The sequence below is a fragment of the Motacilla alba genome, chromosome 4A, assembly GCF_015832195.1.
Source record: "Motacilla alba alba isolate MOTALB_02 chromosome 4A, Motacilla_alba_V1.0_pri, whole genome shotgun sequence".
In the NCBI taxonomy this organism is placed as follows: Eukaryota; Metazoa; Chordata; class Aves; order Passeriformes; family Motacillidae; genus Motacilla; species Motacilla alba.
Window position 1 is genome coordinate 8,471,253 of NC_052045.1, and position 20,593 is coordinate 8,491,845.

General features: G+C 40.2%; 1 protein-coding gene across 4 annotated transcripts in view; it reads right to left on the bottom strand.

Moving 5' to 3' along the window:
• The window catches only part of IL1RAPL2 (interleukin 1 receptor accessory protein like 2), a 350,145-nt gene that overhangs the window by 95,122 nt on the left and 234,430 nt on the right, over positions 1-20,593 (bottom strand). For all 4 annotated transcript variants that reach the window (XM_038164451.1, XM_038164453.1, XM_038164452.1 and 1 more), the window contains one exon: positions 5,442-5,516. In XM_038164451.1, coding sequence (XP_038020379.1) covers positions 5,442-5,516 — 75 coding nt within the window. The remainder of the gene's footprint in view (positions 1-5,441; positions 5,517-20,593) is intronic.

A 20,593-nucleotide genomic window follows, 5' to 3' on the forward strand; every position in this document is an offset into this window, starting at 1 on the left:
CACCTTCCCTCTGCTCTGTCATTCAGATCACTCAGACCTGAATTTGTGAGGCGGTGTGGGTCACTCCACACAGACAGAATAAGGCAGTAGGACATGATTTGGGGCAAGACTGTCACTTATCCCCCACTGAGGCCTTGCACAAGGAAAGAACAATGAGTCTCTATGGATAACTTTCAGACAGCCTCTTTGCTGACCCAGGACACACTTGGATCAGGTCACCTCTGATTCCTCAGTGTCTGTCTCTTCTATGCCATCCCAGATGAGCCAGGAGGTGCAAAGCTCTGGGTTTGACCCAGCCCACAGAAACCCAGATCTCCCTCTGAGAGCCCCTCCTAAGCCCTGGGCTGTAGAATGCCTGGGAGGAGCTGAGGGAGGAAAGAAAGGCAGCATGGAGTAACCAAGGATCCCTGTTTTTTGTAGCCCACTACATTCCCGAGCAGTTATTGCACATGACCCTGTAATCAAACCCAAATCAAAAGGCATGTCCACAACACTCAAGAGGCCTCACCATGGACAAGTATCAGTGCTCTTTCCATACTGCAAGCACACTAAATAAGAATTTCTTACCAAGTTCACTTTCAAATCACTTGATCTATTTGAAGCATTTTACAGTTCAAATTTTCTGTATTGCTTTCTGTCCAAGATCACCACTCCATTCAACTGCTTATCAAATACCTGTATCTTTAAATATGAAAGAATGCAAGATTTAATGAGCAAATCTGTAATGAGACAGTGCTGGATTGTCTTGAATAAACAGGCTTGGTATGAAATGAATGCCTCAAACATCTTGCAGGGCTTTCTTTGTTAAAAATTATTATTTAAAAAGAGAAGTGCCATCTCAGTGAAAATTAGGACTGTGGAAAGTGAAGTGGTATATTTAAAATGTCAGTAAATGCATGAATTTTCACTCCTCAAATAATTCCTTCCATCCACTGTTGCAAACCAAAAGGGTTTTTTATTCCTGACTATTTTTAGTCTATTCCTATACCTGTCAGCAGATGTAACTTTTGACATTCCCTTGCACATGTTTTACAGTAGCTCTATTGATCTCTATTGATCTGCCTAATAATGAGTCCCAGGGAATTGTGCTGTTAAATCTTTTAGAAACAAAATCTTTCTGAACAGTTCAGCTATTAGGAATAATGACAATCCTCATAAACTACGTGTTTTCTTTCCTCAGCATCTTTAGAAACAGAGAAACTACCATGACAAAAGTGAGTAAAACCCCTTCACGTCCTTCCTGTTCAGTAAATGAATTAACGCAGAGGATTCTTGCATTGTTTTGTAAGACTCCTGCTACATTTCTTAAGTAAACAGCTGAAAGCAAAACCAGGACATAGCTGAAAAGCAAATGATATGTAAATTATATATTCAATTAATATAGACCCAAACATGCAAAATTCATTCCACTCAACTAACTCATTCATAAGAAGACTAACTTAACACTGCATTGACTGTAACACATGGTACAGAATTAACAGATTTAGCATCTATTTTGATATTGTATTTTTAGCTTTTTTGATACTCTGTGAAACACACAAATGAAAAATAGCAGCCAAGGTGCAAGCTAGAGAACTCTGGCAGCTGCTTATACATAGACTGGCTAGATATAGATCCTACAGATCTGTGTCCAGCCAAAAATCAGCAGAGCACAATTGTGCTTCCTTTCTCCCACAAATGCCTCTGTCCCACTGTTTCTACAGCAGCTGAGAACTGGCAGCACAACAGCTCCAGGGATCAGTGGGAATTTGGCTTTTTGGTGCTAATGAAACTGCAAATTCAGAGGAGAAACCTACTCTGTAATCATGTAATCAAAACACAAGAGAGTGGTTTTCTTTCTTTCCATGTTCTCAAAGCACAAAGAGTGAACAAAGTTAGCTGGAAAAGAATGAAACAAATGAATTAAGAAATCAGCAAAGTACCAACATGTCATCTTTAGACTTACAGCACAGCATGCTCCACTTGCTGTCAGGCAGCTGTATGCGAAAGCAGATCAGAGATCTTTAAAACTTACTGCTCACAGCCCCAAGACACCTGACTGAGGTCTCAATCTTCACTCTTCTAAATCACATAAGGAATTCTCTAAACTCAAGGATTTGGCACGAACAATCCATAAACACACTTAGGTGGTCAAAGTAACAGCAAGCTCCTGCTCCAAGAAAGGGGCCTTTGAACAACTCAACTATGAATCACATTGGCATATACTTCCATAAATTCCCAGTCAGAGCTTCACATGGGAGATGGTGGCCTTCTGCCAAAGCCACCCCATCTCCTGGGCACAAGAGCTGGGTGTATTTTGGCCTATACTATCAAATTTGATTTTAATGTCATGAAGATAACTTAGGAATTTTTTTTTTTTGAGGAAGAACATTTTATTATGAGAATAATGCCATAAGAACAAACATTATTTGTTAAGACCAAGATAGAGACAGATTAAATGTATCACATACCATGCAACCAAGAACTATTTCTATACTGACCTCAATGCAAAAAAACTAAAACACAAAAAAGGGGTTTTTTTCTAGTTTTGTTTTGTTTTTTTTTTTCAAAAAGAAAGCATTAAATGGACAACTAAAAAAAAAAAAAAGTCATTATTTTTTAGGTCCACCCAGAGATGAAATGATTATCTGACTTGGTAAAGCAAATGAGTGAAACTGTTTTGGACTATTTCTCCAGTCCTCTGGGATGCTTTTTTGTCCTCCTGTCAACCCTCCCCCATCTCTGGATCTGTTTCTCCACCACAAGCAAATACAGAAAACAAAAAAGAAGCAAATTCCAGTTTCTGCTTCTCTCTAATCTTGATGGGATCTGTTTTAGATCTCTGTCACATTCCAAAAAAACCCAGAAAACACAAAATACATTTCTGCTCCTTAAGAAGAACAAGGCAGGCTCTGGGTCACGTTTGAAGCCTGAAGGAGCTCTTTTATCCGCTGTCAATAAGAATGCTGCATACCTGTTTTCACTAAAACTTCCTTTAAGATTGAAAGCTCAAAGGTGAATATTGAAGTTTGCAGTAAGGCCAAATAAGCTGTTAAATAGTTAGGCCACTGCCTAGAGGCCTAGGGAGATTTTGCATTGCAGTGTGCTAATCATTAAGGATAAAGATAGTAAATAATTATTAATCTCCTCTATTTATAGAAGAAAGACAGCTATTTCTTTAAAGATTATCTTTCCAAGAGAAAACTAAAATAATCTCTGCAGAACAAGTAGATGGATTAAACTCCATTTCTTTTGTAGCTTAGTGACACATTCATACTTGCATAACTACTGAAAAATCAGCCATATTGGGTGGTTTGACTCCATGGGCATGGAAGACATAGAAATTTCCATTTAATATCTAATAAAATGTCAAATAATGTCAATTTTTCAAAACTCCAAGGAGCTTAACAAGATTTCAATGAAATGACCTCATAGGTCCTTACACAAAACTTCCCCCCACCTTACATTGTGCAATCAAGCAATTCCCAGTCCTTCAAGGCTGTGGCACATTTCGAAGGCCAGCACAGCCTTCCTGCCCCAAGCTGCTGCTGGCCTCCACAAGATGAAGGTGCTCCCTGAGAATCTTCCAGCTTTATCTATTTGCCAAGTTAAGTCAAGAGGGAAATCAATAAACTTCACTGCAAAAGAAGTTAAGGACCCATCACATGAATATGGTTTAGTGGCAATAACCAAACCTATTACCATATCAGGAAAAAAAAAAGCACCATATGTAAATTCCCTGATCATAAGGGACAACTAATAGATTACATTCCAGCATATAAAGATGCAAGATTTGTATTTCCCTCTAGAGATATTCCAAAATCCTATTACTGAGCCACATCTCCATGGAGAGGAGGGGATTTGTTTTAATTTTTTTTAATCAAACCTCCTTTTAATCAGCCAGAACAAAATGTTTTCACGCAAACAACAACAAAGAATTCAGTGCAAAAGCAACAGAGTCCTGCTGGAACAGGAGAACTTGGAAGAGAAAATGAAGATGAAATGAAAATGCAGGAAACAAAGATGTGTACTCTGAGTGCATTTATTACACAGATGCACACAGGGACAGCATGCTCCCAAAGGAAATCATTAGAAAGTTGACTTTTAAGAAGTTAGACCAGGAGACTGAATTCAGCCTTTTGGGCTGATCCAAACTTCAGTGACTGGGTTTTGCTGTTAACCCAGGTAGGGTTTTAACTATGGCTCCAGATCCATTTCATATCCTCTTTTAGGGTCAATTTCTGTTCAGCTACAAATATTCAAGGCCTGTGGAGGGGAACCTAAATATGCAGATATGCACCTGTCTGCAGAATCCATCTGGCACTGGCTGCTGCCCAGATCCACTGCTGTCTTCCCTGTGCAAGCCCTTAAAGACTCCTGAGTCAGTTCAGGTGTATGAGAGAAAGCTAATCTTTAACATTCACTAAGGTAACAAATCATTTATATTCTCACATTCAAGAATTCAAACCCCATTTTTAAATACTTCCCAGCATCCACAGTGCTTCTCTGACACTGTTTGGCACCTGGTTTAAGAACAAGGGCATGTCTTTGTACTCATCTCAAGAAGAGCCCCGCAGAATTTCACAAATACAAACAGCTTTACCACAATGTCACCAGCCCTCTTTAGATGTTTCACACTGACCCTGCTTGCCATTAAACACCATTCCACCTCTGAATTCTAAACAGCTTTGGTATAAAGGAGGAGGAGAGTCAAGCTCAAGAAGGAAAGTGCCACAGTTTCAGCACTGAGTGAATAATCCCCATATGCAATACATCTCTTGTAATTTAAGCTGATGGCACCACAGTCCTTAACAGCAGCTCCAATTCTGCCTCTTAAAATTGGAAATCTATTTTCAAGTCACTGAAAAAAAAAACCCTGGAACCTCAGTGCTGAGCAGTTCTTTCAGTATCACAATGCCCTACAGCTCTCCAAAGTTAGCAGAACTCTCTAACATTATTTCCTAACATGACAGAAAATAGAGGCTGCTAGCTGAGATTCAGAGACGTGCATTCACAGAAGAATATATAACAGGAGTGAGAAAAGCATACAAGCATTTTAGTCAAAAGCCCTTTCTGGTACACATTCAGAACAACCTGAAAATGCAATGCTTTACACTAACTTTTAAAGGAATCAGCATTTCTTTTATGAGAACATTTGTCTTAGGGTGAACATCAACTGACCAATATAGCACCAATATAGACATATTTTACTCTACCAATCATATATTAAGAAGAGCATCAGTGCTTTGTATTTAATACCCATTGCAACCAATTAGTACTGCCATCCCCTGATGTTCACTCCCTTAAACTGCCGTGGCAGTAAATTCTACGGTTATAAATGAGAAGCTGCAAATTGATTTGCATGTAATAACTACCACTAAACCTTTCTTACCACTTTCAATTTATCCCATCTGCTACCAGAGTGGAAGTTTAGGATCTATTATTCCCAGAAGGGGACTTACCCAGCTGGACATCTATAACAGTTGGCTGGTTCTCCATGGGGAACAATGGCTTTGGAGGTTTGTCTGTGAGTAAAGCTAGAAAAGAAAATGAGAAAATGTAATGGAAAAATTGAGACCAATGACTGCAAAAGAAAAGCTCTGTCATGTAAGCAATCAAATGTTTGTATACTTGATTGCATGTAAACATTTACTACCTACTACAGCTGGTACACAGCCGATGTGTTACCACCTACCTTGTGGCTGTGGTGATGCCCTGATTCAACAGAAATGACCAGTTTCAAGAATTACATTTTTATCACAAAGCAGCAAAACAAACTCAATTTCTCACTTTTAACTTACATGTCATAATAGAACAAGCAGTTTAGACCCTCACACTGCAAAGTTAACACAATGAATTTGAAGTGCCAGACAAATCTATCTCAGTGTGACCAGTCCCAACATGTCTTTCTGCCTGCCCAAAACTATACATAGAAAACTTGCACATAATTGTGCTTGAAGGACCCCAGCAGCTCCACAGTAGCTTAGACTCCCACCCCAGCAGGTGGGGCGCCCAGATGCTCTCCTCAAAGCCTTACTGGGGACCCTGCCTCCTGCTGTGCAGAAATATCTCCATCTGAGAGCAGGAAACAATACCCCAGCCTTTCCTGCCAGGGTGCTCCAGCAAGCAGGTAACACAACTATTAAAAAGCATAGCTGCAGGCACAGGCTTCACACCCTTGTTAGAAAACTTAGGGCCAGACTGTGCAAATAGGTTTTGCAAATTTGGCTTAACTTGAAATAAATGACTGTGTATTCCTGAAAATGGGGAGAAATGTATTAATAAAGTACAGCATCTTGCACCACATGAAATTAAACATTTAAAAATTACCTTCAAAGTTTTCCTGGTAAAACTCCTCACCTGAAATTATTTGACCAGAGTTTGTAAAATAAACAACAACAATTGTCAACCTACAAAACAATTTTACATCCACAACAGCCTCAGAGTTTCAGTTTCTGGTATAGTTACAATAGGAGCTTTTTTTCTTTAGCATTTTCTTCAATTTTTCAGGCTTTTCTTTCTACTTTTATGCTTTTCTTATATTATTATTTTTATTTTCTTGTAGTAAATAGTACTCTGTTCATTGTAGAATATGCAGAAAAGTTGCTGGAGCAGCTGCATCCATGCTGTGCCAGTTCAGGCTTTTCTTTCTACTTTTATGCTTTTCTTATATTATTATTTTTATTTTCTTGTAGTAAATAGTACTCTGTTCATTGTAGAATATGCAGAAAAGTTGCTGGAGCAGCTGCATCCATGCTGTGCCAGTGTGCTCAGGCTTTCCTTACTTCACATTCTCTTCATATCCCATTCCCTTTCTAACCCAATCTGACCAGGGCTTCCCCCTGTTTCCCTCAGCTTTACTTGTAACATTTGGAAGTTTTCTAAATGTGCTCCTGCATGTCACATTTTAAATGGTTATGGTCTGCCGTGCTCTTCTTGGAGAGTAATCACCATAATGAACTGGCAGCCTGTCAGAGCTCTTTCCATAGGAACTGAAATGGCCCAAAGGAATATTGAGATGGGAAGGCAACAAACTGCTGGCTCTTCAATGTCAGATGTGTTTACTGAAAACAAAGGCTAATCTTATTCTAGAGGTCAGACATCAGATGCCTTATTCACCTTAAATTCACTTTTGGTCCTTCTTAAACAGAAAGGCAACACAGGATATTTTCAGCTACAAGGGGCTCTAGACTTATATGATCTCTGTACTTGACAGAAGTCTAAAGCCAACATTTATTCGAATTCCCATTCCTCTACAAGAAGTTTATTTAATTCTAGGAACAGTTTATAGACATAGGGCACTGATTTGTAGCCTTGCTCAAGGAAAAGAAGAACAAAAAGTTAGTGCTGTTACTGTATCAACATGTATTTAATAAAGCTAACAGTATAAACTCTTACTTGACCTCCCACAAAGCTACATGAAATTAAAACAATTAAATGTACTGTAAATGTTCTTCCTATTACCAAAGGGGCAGTAATTCTGCTATGAACCATAATCCACCTCACGAACTGTCAAGGGAAGAGCTGTGATACAGCTGTCTACACTTTTTTTTCCCCCTTCCAAATGCCGTGGAATGTGGCATGTCCCCGGGCTGCTCTGAGCAGCAGCACTTACATGGTGAAGCCACTAGAACAAGGATGACATCAGCTTCCCAAGGCAGCGTTTCCTGTGGCCACCAAGACAGGCCCACCTTGGCAAGGGACTGGTCTGGCAATGCAGCAGCCTAAGGGGTTGGTCTGCCTTTCCTCATCATTCTAGGATTTCATCCAGTGACTAGGCTGGGACTGCCTGAGACTGAAGGGAGGCTTCTGTACCTTGTCCCTGGAGAACAGCCCTCACTACCTGGGGCATGGCTGGAAGTCACAGGTGTTGGATGACAAGCTGGAAAGACATTTCTTTACCCAGAGGCATCTGGCAATGCATGTGCCTCCCAAAAGAGACTGGTGAACATGGCCAGAGGCTGTTTAGCAGCCAGACTGCTTAGGAACTGTCTAAAGTGCTGTTACCTCCTATGCTTATGTTCACTCCATTCAAAAGTAGCACAAACTTTAGGAAAATAATCCCATTGCTCTGATTTCAACAACACTTGTCATTCCATTTGTCCAGAAGAGTTTTAAAGAGACAGTGTTGTACAGATCAATACTCTGATGTGATCCTCTGCAGCTGTTCATACAGGTGCATTTTCCTTCCCAGCATACATGATGCTTTTATTGTCTCTTTGTCATAGTCACAAGGAGTATGCTGTCACACCAGAAATGCTGCAGAAAAGCAGAGAAGAGACCAGTAAAAGATTTGGTCTCTCCAGTTAGTTACACAGTGATCTCTGTCAGATAAAGCAGAGCATGATGTGCTGCACAGGTCAACGTTTAGCTACCCACAGGACCAACTAAAGAAGAAAACTGCCTTAAAGGAGTGGCTTCTGCTTTTAAGTGCCTGTGAAGCCTCAGAGCCTGGAGGCTCATTTTTTCCCCCCACCACAGCCCTACTGTTTCAAAAATCTGTCATTCCATATTGACACACTAATGAGTTCTCTTGAAAAAGTAGAAAGCAGTTGAAAACAAACAGCCTTAGGATATCTTTACATAGGGAAAAGCAGTGATAACCAGCTAGAAAAACCATCAGGCTTCTCAGTAAGCCCCAGTTCCTTCACAGTTTGTTATTTGACACAGCTCTATTTCCCCACACTATTTCCTACCTTCCCTCTGCAGCAGCTTCACAGCACCCACCCCACTCCAGTCACACTTTTACAGCATCCACAGTGACAGACTGGAGCCCAAACTGTTGCTACGATGAACTCAAGTCTCTTACTGCATACTTTGAGTGGCTCAGCTAAACAAACTTCTGAATTGAATGCAGATCCCCCTCCCCTGTGCCATGCAAAAGGGCATTCCCCAAGCCAACAGGCATCACCTGTGCTCCAGGCCCTGAACTGCTCTAGTGTGAAGCCAGTCAGCACCAGGGTCATGCACTGAGATCCAGCTGCTTATGATTTGAACGGCCTCTTTCTTGTGTGCAGGCCACTCAGCAGAGCTGGAGAGTTTTCCAGACCAGATAACTCTTAAAAGGGAGCTAAAATGTTAACTCCCATGTGGCTAGGAACTGTCAAATGCTGGGGAACAGCTTTCTTCTTCCTAGTGGTGGATAATGACTTCCCTCTTCTTGAGATAAGCACCCAAAGTACATTTGCTGTTTTATAATTTTGTTATTGATGTTCCTCCCGGACATTTGCTCATGTAATTTGCAATGATGAAACGAAAAATTATCTAAATACGAAACAGAATGCAGGGAATCTAACAAAATTGTTTCAAAGGTTCTATGGGACAATTGCATGCCAACCTACTTCCTTCAATCAAAAGATCTGGCATTTTCCCACCATTAATTAACACAGAGCCTCTAGTAACATTCAATCAAGAATCTGGCTAACCTTTTGACAGCAGAACAGATCTGTTTGAATAGCATCCTCTGGGGCAAATAACTGCATGCCAAATCCTTAATCTGAAACTAGCTCATACCCAAAGTTAAGCTTTTGTTCACTCCCAGTTCAAATACATATGCTTCCAGACATGGCTTAGATCTACTTTGGCAAAGACAAACCTTGGCAGTGATACTGCAACTTGCACACCACAGATGACAATGGAACTAACTGCACACAAAGCTCTCAATCAATATATTAACCAGAGGGCATATGTTGCTATGAGAAGCTCAGCATTTTACCTTTTAAAAAGATATGTACCTAACTCCCTTTGTCTCACCTGAAATCCCAGCTTGTGCCAAGAGGTTTCTCAGAGGCTGGCAGTAAAATGCTTCAGGCCTGACCTGCTACTGCCTTATCTTTCACGTTGCTGCTTACAACAAAGCAAATGTGAGAGCCAATTGTGCATCTGTAGTTTGGCTGACAGGGAATGAACTGTTCACTTGAAGGGTTAAAAGCTTGTTCAAAAAGCCAAGGGTTCTCACTTGGACTTTGTGGACCAAACCTCTAACACACTATCACCAGCAAGTCCTGCTACCAGATAAGAATCATTGCTTTTCATTTTCTTGGCACAGTAGAAAATTACCACACAAGGTGAAAAGTAGTAGGAAATCACATGAAGCAACTCATTCATAAAAATGCAATTTTGTGAGGCTGTGTTTATATAGGGACCCTGTTTCCTGATTAGCTCTATTGTAGTATGCTCCACCAGTCAGTCAAAACACACTTCTCCATCAGTTGCCTATTGTGCTATTTCCTTCCTCTCAGTTGAAGCTGACAAAATGATTGCACCTCCATTTGTTGTTTGCTTCAACAGAAATAAACCCACTGCAAGGAGATGCTGTCTAAGGATAAATATCTCCATCTTTGAAAATAAACACTGAACGCTTATTCTCAAAAAACTCCAACTTAGTAAATGCAGAACTTGTGTGGAAGTCAGGAGTCATTAGCCAATGACAAAGAGTTTTTTCTATTTATTACCATTCAAGCAGGAAATGCTTCTTTTGGGAAAATGCTGTGGAATGATTCAGCAGCTGGATGCCTCCCCCTCAGCCACTACCACCATTAACACCACTTTTTGAAAACCCTACCTAGGATCAAGAGTGACCTAATGCACTATTAGGACTGACTCTAGGGGACATTTTCTGCAAAAAGAAGTTTAGCATTTTTATATTAGCAGTAAATAATTGGAATTCATCGCATGAATTCTTTTTATGACATAGAAAGAAGGACAACACAATCACAGCTTTCAGCAAGATGCTCTGTCCATGCTGAAACGCAGCTCACAAGGGAAATGAATTCTGAGGCACTCCAATGATTGGTTTGTCACTGGTGGTTTTGATTTTAACCCATTAAGTCCTCAATGACTCGGAACAGACCCGTGTTTGACAGGTCATGCTACTGGCACCGAGAAGAAGCCGGCCATGACTGCAGCTCCCCTGACTCTGAGAGCAGTCAAAATCCTGCACAACTGGCCGTGCCTGTCCTGTTTTTACCAGCTGCTCCAACAGCTTCTGCTGCAGGCATGGCCTTGGAACCCATGGTGACTATTTAGAACTACTAAGAGCAGCTAATCATTCCATGGGCAAGATCACTTCTGAATAAAGAGTCTTGCTGCCAGTCTCCTCACCTGTCTCCATCTATTGCACATGGGATGCTATCAGAGTGCACAGAGAGAGCCAAATGGCTTTGGAGAGAAGGTACTAGATGAACTCTGCTGAACTCATGAACTTGTTAGGAGAAGTAGAGATCAGCTAGATTTTTGGTTTGGGATCTTCTCTTTTTCAGGTTTGTGCTGGACCTTCTTCCACCTCCTCACAAGGCAATTAAGTAACATAGGGTTGTAGAAAAGAAACTGGTGAGATTGGTGGAACTTATGCAACAGAGTACGGCTCAGGACTCCGGTGAAGTGGAGTAGAAGCAGTAGCACAGATTGCACATTACTGAAGCACAGATGGCAAAATCCCACAAGGTGCCTATCACAAAGTAATTACAACAGGGCTGAACACTTAACACGACTGCAATATACGTGTTAAATGCCCATGGCATTGACTGTTAGCATCTCCTGATGTGAAACACTCAGTGGCACTGATGGCAGGGGTTACCATTGGTGCTGTCACTAGAGTCATTGCAAGGTGGGTGCTGGAAAGTAGAAGAATTCTGTGCTAGCAGGGCTTTCACTGTATGAGGTTATCAAGCTTTCTTACTCCTACACTTGCCAACACACCTTTCCTTTCACTGCATTCCTGAATTTCACAGATTGTGTTAGATTATGCAAAGTTCTTTCCCAGCCAAAATGATTCCTGTGATCATTTTATTCCTTTCCTAAATGTGGATCATGCAGCTTGCTTTTAAGAATCAAGCATGAGTTTCTCTGAAGTAGAAAAAAAGTGTAATAAATTCTTACTAAATGTAAATTACATTTTCCTTCAATGTAATTCATGAAAATCTCAAATGGAGTGTGCTTTATTTAATGAACAGAGTGTATTTAGCACAAAGGACACAATTTCATCTGCACTCAAAATGTTTCTCTTGGACTCTGGGCAGAAATAAGATGCTTGAAATTACCCTCTATTTCAAGGAGATCTGCAAAGAACATTTTATGACATTTTATGGTTTGGCTTTTTTAATTCTTTTTTCTTTCTGTCTTATAAAAAAGTAAAGAAGTGGTGACAGATGAAGCTAGGTCCCTTCATCCATCTTAAAGGAACAGCTGGACTCTGCATGCAAATGAAAGCTATCATTCTTGTCAACCTGAAGCCAGGCTACCAAAAGCCTGCAGTCCACAACCCATTAATATTCCATGATCAATTTGACCACTTGTGCACAGTGAGGTACTGCACCACAGCCCAACCCCAGACACAGGAATTACCACAGAGTGGATTTCATGCACTGTTTTAACAAAACTCAAAGCAATCCATTATTCTCCAGAGCTAAAAAACTTGTATTAGGTACAGATAGTGCATCAGTAGAGAATTATGGTGGACAATGAATATCAAATGAACTAAGTGTTAAGCACCTATGGTACCATATGCAGGCAAAACAATGAGTGCTCTTTTTGAGGAAAAGCCATCTCCAAGCTCAACAGCAGCTTCCAGCCAGTGCTCACCACAAACTGCTGAAAGAAGAGCCAGTGCCATTTTGCCTCCTCTTATTTGCTGTTTCAGCCAACCTTATGGCTCACCTGTGCCCTGAGACAGCCCAGATCAAACCCTCGCTGCAGACCAAACAACCCCGGGCAGCTTTTCAAAGAAAAGGACAGAACTACTGAAGAATGACATTAAAAATGCATTTCACTTAAGTCTCAAAGGCAGTAGCTGCCATTTAAAACTTGTATTTTGGACAATTTTAGATGTTGCACAGTGTGACAGCTCAAACTGCTTTGATATTCAGCAGGGTCATTATGATTGCAAAGCTGCCACACCACAAACAATTTTTAGATGGAATTTCAACTATAAGTCTTTAGATTAATTATATCCACAAGTAAGAAACATGAAACTTCAGTTAAGTCATCTCTTGCCAATTGATTTTGCTCTGTTGGGGGCTAATGAGAAGGTTTCACCTGCCCTATCCAGCCTATTAATTCTGATGCATTCTTTGGATTAGCACCCTGGCTTCCTAAGCTTGTTACAATGATGAAAAATGTTACTTTACTTGACAAGGAAACCCTTTTCAAAAAATGTTTCTGCAATATTTATGTAGGTTCTTTGTCTCTAATTTGCCTTCAAAAGCTGCAAAATATATTCTACCAGGTTTGTCTGTTACATTTCCAGTTTTTCCACTGAAGAAGTTTTGAATTGTATACTCACTAAGCACATGGAGCATCATTAAGAAAAAAAAATTGGGGCGAATCATGTCATTATTGGTTGGATGAGCAGGAAAATGAATAAAAGCAGGCATAATATAGGCACATAAGGAACTCATAGATACACTTGCTATTGTTTATCCTGCCTCATGACCAAAGATCAAGAAAATGTAAATCTTCTGATGAAAGACAATGCTTTAAGAAATGAAGGAGATAGTTATCCCAGGAAATTTGAGGATAAGGATTTTAAAGAATTAACAAAAAAGCAGCATCCATAGAAATCTCTGGCGGGACGACCCATTTTCAGAGTCAGCTCTGCTGCCTTTTACCACGTACATCAGAGTTTCTAGCAGCTGATGAGAAGCAGAATAACCCCTGGTGATCAGCCTAGGACCTGAACCTTTCAGTATCAGCTACTATCAAACAAAGGGAAGTGTCTCTGATCTAAGACTGCAATTTCTTTTCCACAAAAATACACCAAATGTGCAAAACACTGCATCAGGCTTGCAGAGGGCAAGTATTCAACAGCAAATATGATATTTTAAGACTACCATATTACTTGAAAATGTTTACTGGTCAGTGGGGATGCAAAGAATTGCAGGCAAACCTCCAAGAGGAACGTGACTAAAGGCTGCACAGGGATCCATTCATGAAAAAGTCTGAGGATTTGCATTCCAGTGCCCACTGGGGCATCCATTAACCAGCCCAGAGAGTGACACCCAGCACAGCTGAGAGGAACAAACGAACTGCCCAGAGAAACTGTTCAAAGACCTCAAGGCAATGCTAAAAGCAATGGAAAGCAGTGAAGACATGGCCAAAAAAAGGGGTTTGTTGTTTTGAATCTATGTGACCATTGTGAAGCAGGTTGTCAACACAGCAGACATTTTTATCAGAGGAGAATAAAATAAACTTGTCAGTGAGTGAGACACGGATTGCACCTGTCCCACAGGTCAATTTGAGCACATATATATTGCATGAAGCAGAAACTGCAGAGAGGCCTAGCTTCCAAATCCTCTGAAATGTGAGATTAAACAGTCCCACAGGCACTTCAAATGGCTGCAGATAAGGATTTAATCCTTCAGTATATTTCCTCCATCCTTTATTAAAAGATGAAGATAATCTTTAAATCAAGAGAAAAATAGAAAAAAAATTGAAAGAGCCAAAAATCATCAAGTGGAAAAAGAGGAGAGCAACCAATTCTATTTTTATTAACAAATCCTCTCAGCCAAGGCTTATACACCCAAAGTTGCAGGAAGGGGAAGCTGCTCCCTTAGTCTCAGTGAAAAAGGCAGTACAAGCTCCCTGTGAGGGGACATGGGCACAACATTAAAGGGCTGCCCCAATACCCAGATACTCCACCTGCCTCTGCCTGAACCACTTGCACACAAACGCATTCCTGAGAGGGGTTTTCTATCCTCCTGTCACGGCCACCAAGTGCCAGGACAGACATCAGCTGCCCTCAGCTGTCCCTCAGCCACCTGGACAGTGTTGGTGAAGCAGCTCAAAACAGAGACCACTTTCCTCAGCTTCTACATTGCTCTGCTGCTCTCCGAGGAACATTCCTCACCCGTCTTTTAGGTTTTCTGCTGCTTTTTTTCCGAGCAGACGGAAAAGAGTTTTGCACCAGGAATGTAATTTCTGAGAAATTTCTTATGAAATTGTGTCAGCTTCTTGTAAGGAACCTGCTTGACTCTTCATTCTCCTGTTCAAAGTGTCTTCTGTTTGTCATGTGTTGAAGCAATTTAAGATTTTGCTTTGACATTTTCAACAAGAGAACAAGACGATTCAATCTGCTCTGGGTAGTAACTGCCATTACATTTAAAATACATCATTCAATTGAAACTCAACATACTATTTTGACTGTCATTTTATATCTTCTGTGTGATTATGTAGTGTTACTGCCCCAGCTCATGGAACAATTTTAAAGCAATAAAGACATTTAAAGAAGACCTCCTCCAATTTTCCAGTCAGGCCACTCTGAAACTTCTATTTCTTTCTGAAACAGCATTCTCACACAGCATATGTCAGACATGCCTTTATGACAGGAGTTTTGTGAATTTTGGATTTTGTTTCAATGTAAAATAAAAGAAAAATCCAAGGGGGAAAAAAACCCCAAAAAACCCCCAAAAATCCTTCCAAACAGAAACAATAAATTTCTTGCCATACTTCTGTCGCTTAGGATAGGATGGCTGGTGAATGGAGAGGCTGGCTGAGCACAAATTCAGCAGTGACAGGGCAGGAAACAGTAAAGGCTGCATTACTTACCATGTTCTTCATACAGTGAGTGTCATAACCTGCCCAGGCATGTGTAATTGTTTTACCTACCACCTAGCCCCATTTGAATTTTTATTTTCCACTTTGGTGTCTGGTCTAAGATGCATTATCCACCACATTCAGTTCTCTCTAATCAACACATACTCGTCCATCAGCTCTTTCTGATGCACAACAGCTATCTAACACCTTTTTACTTATTACAGGGGAAAAAAGATTGCCTTGTTCAGCAAGTGTTTTACTTCAGTTCAAAGGTCTGTTTTCTAGCAATGTAAGGCAAGGGCTTAAACTGAAAGGGGTGAGATGCATAGCTAAGGAGGATGACAGTTTTTCAGGAGGTGAACAATATCTGGATTAATAATTACAGAACAAAGTTTTTTAAGAGGGCATTATGGAGATAATCTAAATACAGGATTAGAGATTGGAAATACTAGCACTTTGTCTCACAGATTTCAATTAGTAAATAAAGAAAAGCTTTGTGTGTCAACACACTTTTAATATGGAACTATATAAGGATCTATCACTTATATAAAAACTACACGATACCAATGTTTTATAGAGAACCAGTGGCTTAAATACAGAAAGCAAGAGCTGGTGGTTGTTTGTTTAGTTGTTGCATTGGGTTTTTAATAATTAGTAAAAGCATCGTGGCATCGTAAAAGGGCTGGATCACAAAAGCAAAAGCACAGTGTAGCAGCACTGTAAGACACCCTTTTAGGGCAGAATGTCTGTCCTAATCTGTTATTACTCTCAGATTGTGTCTAAAGACCACCTTTTGTACCATGCTTTTGTTGTCTGTTGCCCATGCTGCGGTGGGTCCCCATGCATGCATTACTGATGTCACAACCACAGGGAGCATTCAAATGCAACCGCAGGACTGGGCTGCACTTCAGCAAATGCACCAGAGCAAGCCAGAGACCTCCCAGCCCTCGGTATTATTCTGCAATGATGTGTTTCCTTACCAAGGTGCTGTAAAGGGATCTAATATATTGTACTGTGCCATAAATTGGCAATTTTGGCTGAACACATTGCAGCACTATTTTTTAACTGCTGCAGAGCTGACCTTTAGGGAATTCTGAGTTGTTGCTGGAATGCTGCTTTTCTCCTTCTACATACTCCCAAGTTAGTATATCTCTTTCTACTGGCAAATAAGCACCTTTCTGTCCTCTTAGTCTCAATTGGAGCTGCTTAAAATAGTTGAAGTATCATTAACACCATATACTGATATTAAAAGAAGCAGAAAACTGCAGCACACTTTCATATCAAAGCAATGGACCCTTAAGTTTTTGCATCTATGAATGATGAGCAACATTACTTCAAATGACATCTTTTGTCAGAGTTGCTTGAGCTAAAGACAGAGTGAATCCATTTGTATAAATTGTGGCTTTGCTGCTGAAAGATTACAAAAATATATGTTGCTATCCTTAAGTCTCAAACCATTAATATTGCTAAAATATGCCATCTTTTCCCAGGAAGAACTAGCAAGTCCTTAAAACACTATCATCAATCATGACTAATTCACTAAATACACAATTCCAACAGCAACAGAAGAAGAACATACAGTAGAGGGTGTCATCTGTCACTACATCAACATCAAACACCTCTATCTTTCAATGGAAACTGCAAGTCAAGATTTCCCAGGTCTGTGATAAAGGTGGTTCATAACTGAATTCTTGTTCCACTTGGATTAGTCCTTTGCTTGGTTTCCATTTGATAGATCCAAAGTTGATATTTTTCTTTGAAAAAGAAAAATAACATTATTTTGACCCCTCAAGAAAGTATTTGTCTGGATTCTATAATTTAGTGTCATAGCTTAACCCCAGCTGGCAACTCACACCCACAGAGCTACTTGCTGACTCCTCCCATGTTGGGACTGGGGAGAGGATCAGAAGAGTAAAAGTAAGAAAACTCATGGTTGAGAGAAAGACAATTTCATACATTAAGCAAGAACAAGAAAATTAAACAAGTAAACAAGAAAATCAAAACAAGGAGTTCATTCCATGGGCAGGCAGGTGTTCAAACCTACACATTCACTGTGAGATTTTAAACTGGCAGGATGTCCACAGTCATTACAAGGGGGAGGCCAGGAGTCCAGTGTACTGTACAAGAAGCTCCTGCCCATGGGCACTATCTGGTTTGATTCAGATCATTGCCTTATCAGTTGTATTCTCAAGCTGTTAGGTCCTGGTTTGGAGCAATAAGCATTTCACTATGCAAGACTGAAGGTCACACTAAGGAAAAGGAACGCTAATGGGGTGAAAATGAGTATCATGAGGACAATAAATCATACTTGGAATCCTATTTAATTGATCATTTTGTAGCTGACCTTGCTTCCATAGAAGTCAATGGCAAAGCTTCCATTTCTGTGGATGTGAACAGGATTGGGTCCTTTAAAGTACAGTGTGTTTTATGAATGTTGAAGGTAGCATATTTTACACTAGAATTTTCTTTATTATTTCTCAATACAAAACTTTACCAAGAAAACTAAATTGCTATATAAAAGCATCCCATAATACAGTACATTAATTTAACACATGATAAATTTTCCTGCTAGTAGTATTAGATGTTGTCACTTTCAATACACAGATGTCTAACAGAGTATTTTCTCCCCCCATCTTCCTCCCCAATACTTTCCTCTCAGATTTTTCAAACACGCCTATTCTAAAACAGCATCTCTCCACCTTTGGCAGTTTTAATAACAAGTGAACTCCCCTGAGGCAATGGGGGCTTTACCTGAGAGCCCAGTTCCCAGCAGTACAACACCCACAGCTCTGTGAGGACTTAGCAAGACTATTTATGCTTGGAATGGAAATGAACAACAAGGATTATTCTGCAGCCGTATCTTTTAGAGTAAAGAACCTGACTTGACCTAGTCTGATGTGAGGCATGAGAGAAGCAGCAGCTCAGGGCCAGGAGTCTCTGTGATCCCCTTGACTCTGTGGCTGTGGCTCTTCTCTGTGACTGAGCTGAGCTGGCCAGGGCGAGCAAACTGGCTTGAAAGGAGCTTTGGCTGCATCCAAGGAAACTTGCTTATTCTCTTTTCTTTCATTCTAATCTTAACTCAAGAGATGCCTCTTTTGCACACTGATTGCTGTTAGTCACAATGGACAGGCTTTGATGAAGAGTTTTCAGAGAAGCACAGGTTTCCCCCTGGTGCTCACCTCTGCTTTCTCAACACATTTGAAAAATCTGGATTAGAACGAGTGGCATCCACCAGGGAATGCTCAAAAATCTGCAGATCTGCACTATGATGAGAAGAAACAGCACCACAGAGTGTGCTCCTTCCATCCTTCTAATGGCACGAGCCCTGCTCCTCCTCCCTTCCATTTCCCTGTGTCTCTCGGGACAATGATTTACCAGTATCACAGACTGAAATGTCTGCTTTGGGAAACAAGCACGAGGGATCCCAGCTGGGAAGAGGAGAGGCACATACAGCACCAGTGTGAGCCACAGGCATATGGATGTGGGGATGGAGCTCTTCCTTGAGGGACTTAGTACAGGGAACAGAGCCATGAGATACGGGCTGTGACAAGGTGCCCTGGTGGGAACAAGCTCTCTACCCCAAGCGAAGCAGTGCTTTACTCAGACCCCACATAAAAGCCTGGTCTCATCTTAACTGATGCGTTTTGGACTGCTGAAGGGGAAGAATGGTCTTTAAAAGCAGGCAAAATCCCTCAGACTGGGGAACTTTCCAACTGAGTCCCTCTAGTGAAGTAAATTTCATCTGGAGATATTTCCTTTGAGAGATGATGCTGCAGTCTCATGTGAACACACTCAGGGCAAGCAGATTTGGGCTGATTATTGTCATGCTGCTATTTATCTTGATCCTTTATGGTTTTTGTCTCCTGACTTTCTGTGGTCTAAGTGCTGGCACAGCAGCCTGTCATTGAGGAGAGCAAATTTGGCACCTGAGTTCCAAGTTCCTAAATTTGGGGAGCAATAGTTTGGCATTAAGGTATCTGATGCTTTGTGTTCTTTTTTGCTGGTACTCTTGGTAAGCACATTTTTAAATTCATAACTTTTACTATAAGTTTTGGATATATTACATCTTTTCTCAAATGTCACACATCTCAGGTAATAATTCATTTGTTTTCACTTCTACATATTGTTTACTCTTTTAAAAATATGACAGTGAGAAGAAGCAGAAACTAGGAGACTCCAATTATATTTTCACACAGTTTGAACACTGAGAATTCCTCAAATATTCAAGATAGGAGCCCCATTAATTTTTTCAGACAAATGGTTTATGAAGGAAAATAAATGTGTTATTGGTTGCCTGATATTAATATCAAATTCAGTTTTAGGTAACAAAATAAGACAAAAACAAAAGAACAAACCAACAAACAAAAAATAAAACCCAACAAAAAGGAAGAGAAATATAGAAACCCCTTGGTCTGACATTTTTGCTATATAAAACATACTTACATATTTTTCTTCAGAAAATTAAGACAATGTCTTTGAAGATTATTTAACTTCCTCCAAGCTAAAATAAATGTGCTGGAAAGGTTTCATAAAAAAAGGCAAATAACCAAAATCTTATTTTTTCCTCCAAAATATTATATTTAACTATTATACTGAGAAAATTGCCATACAGCATTGAGCAATGGCTCGTCTTCCCTTTCTAAGGCTTTAAACTCTGTACAGCTGACTTTCTTCATAATCTCCCAAATGTGTCCTTTTATACCTTGCCATTAATTTGATTAATCTGCGTGTAGGATTTCAGGATATTGAATTTCCCCTGGTTTTGCATAATTTCATATGATGCTTTCGTTATTTCATTAAGCAACTAAATCGACTGCAGTGACTCTTACATTTTCAAGTTTCAGATTCAGGCACATCAAACTTCCTAATTTAAACACATTTCAAGTTCTGAAAGCTTCTCTCACAGCTGCAGCAGTAGAGCCTTAACTACTGTCTTTCTTAATAAACCTGTTCAGTCACCCACATGTACATTCTGCCTTATACCAATATTTAAGGTAAAGGGGTGACCTTCTGCTCTACTCTGTGTTAAAGCTATGGCCAGCAAAGCAGGAGTAAGGACAACCACAGCACTGTTTTGAAAATA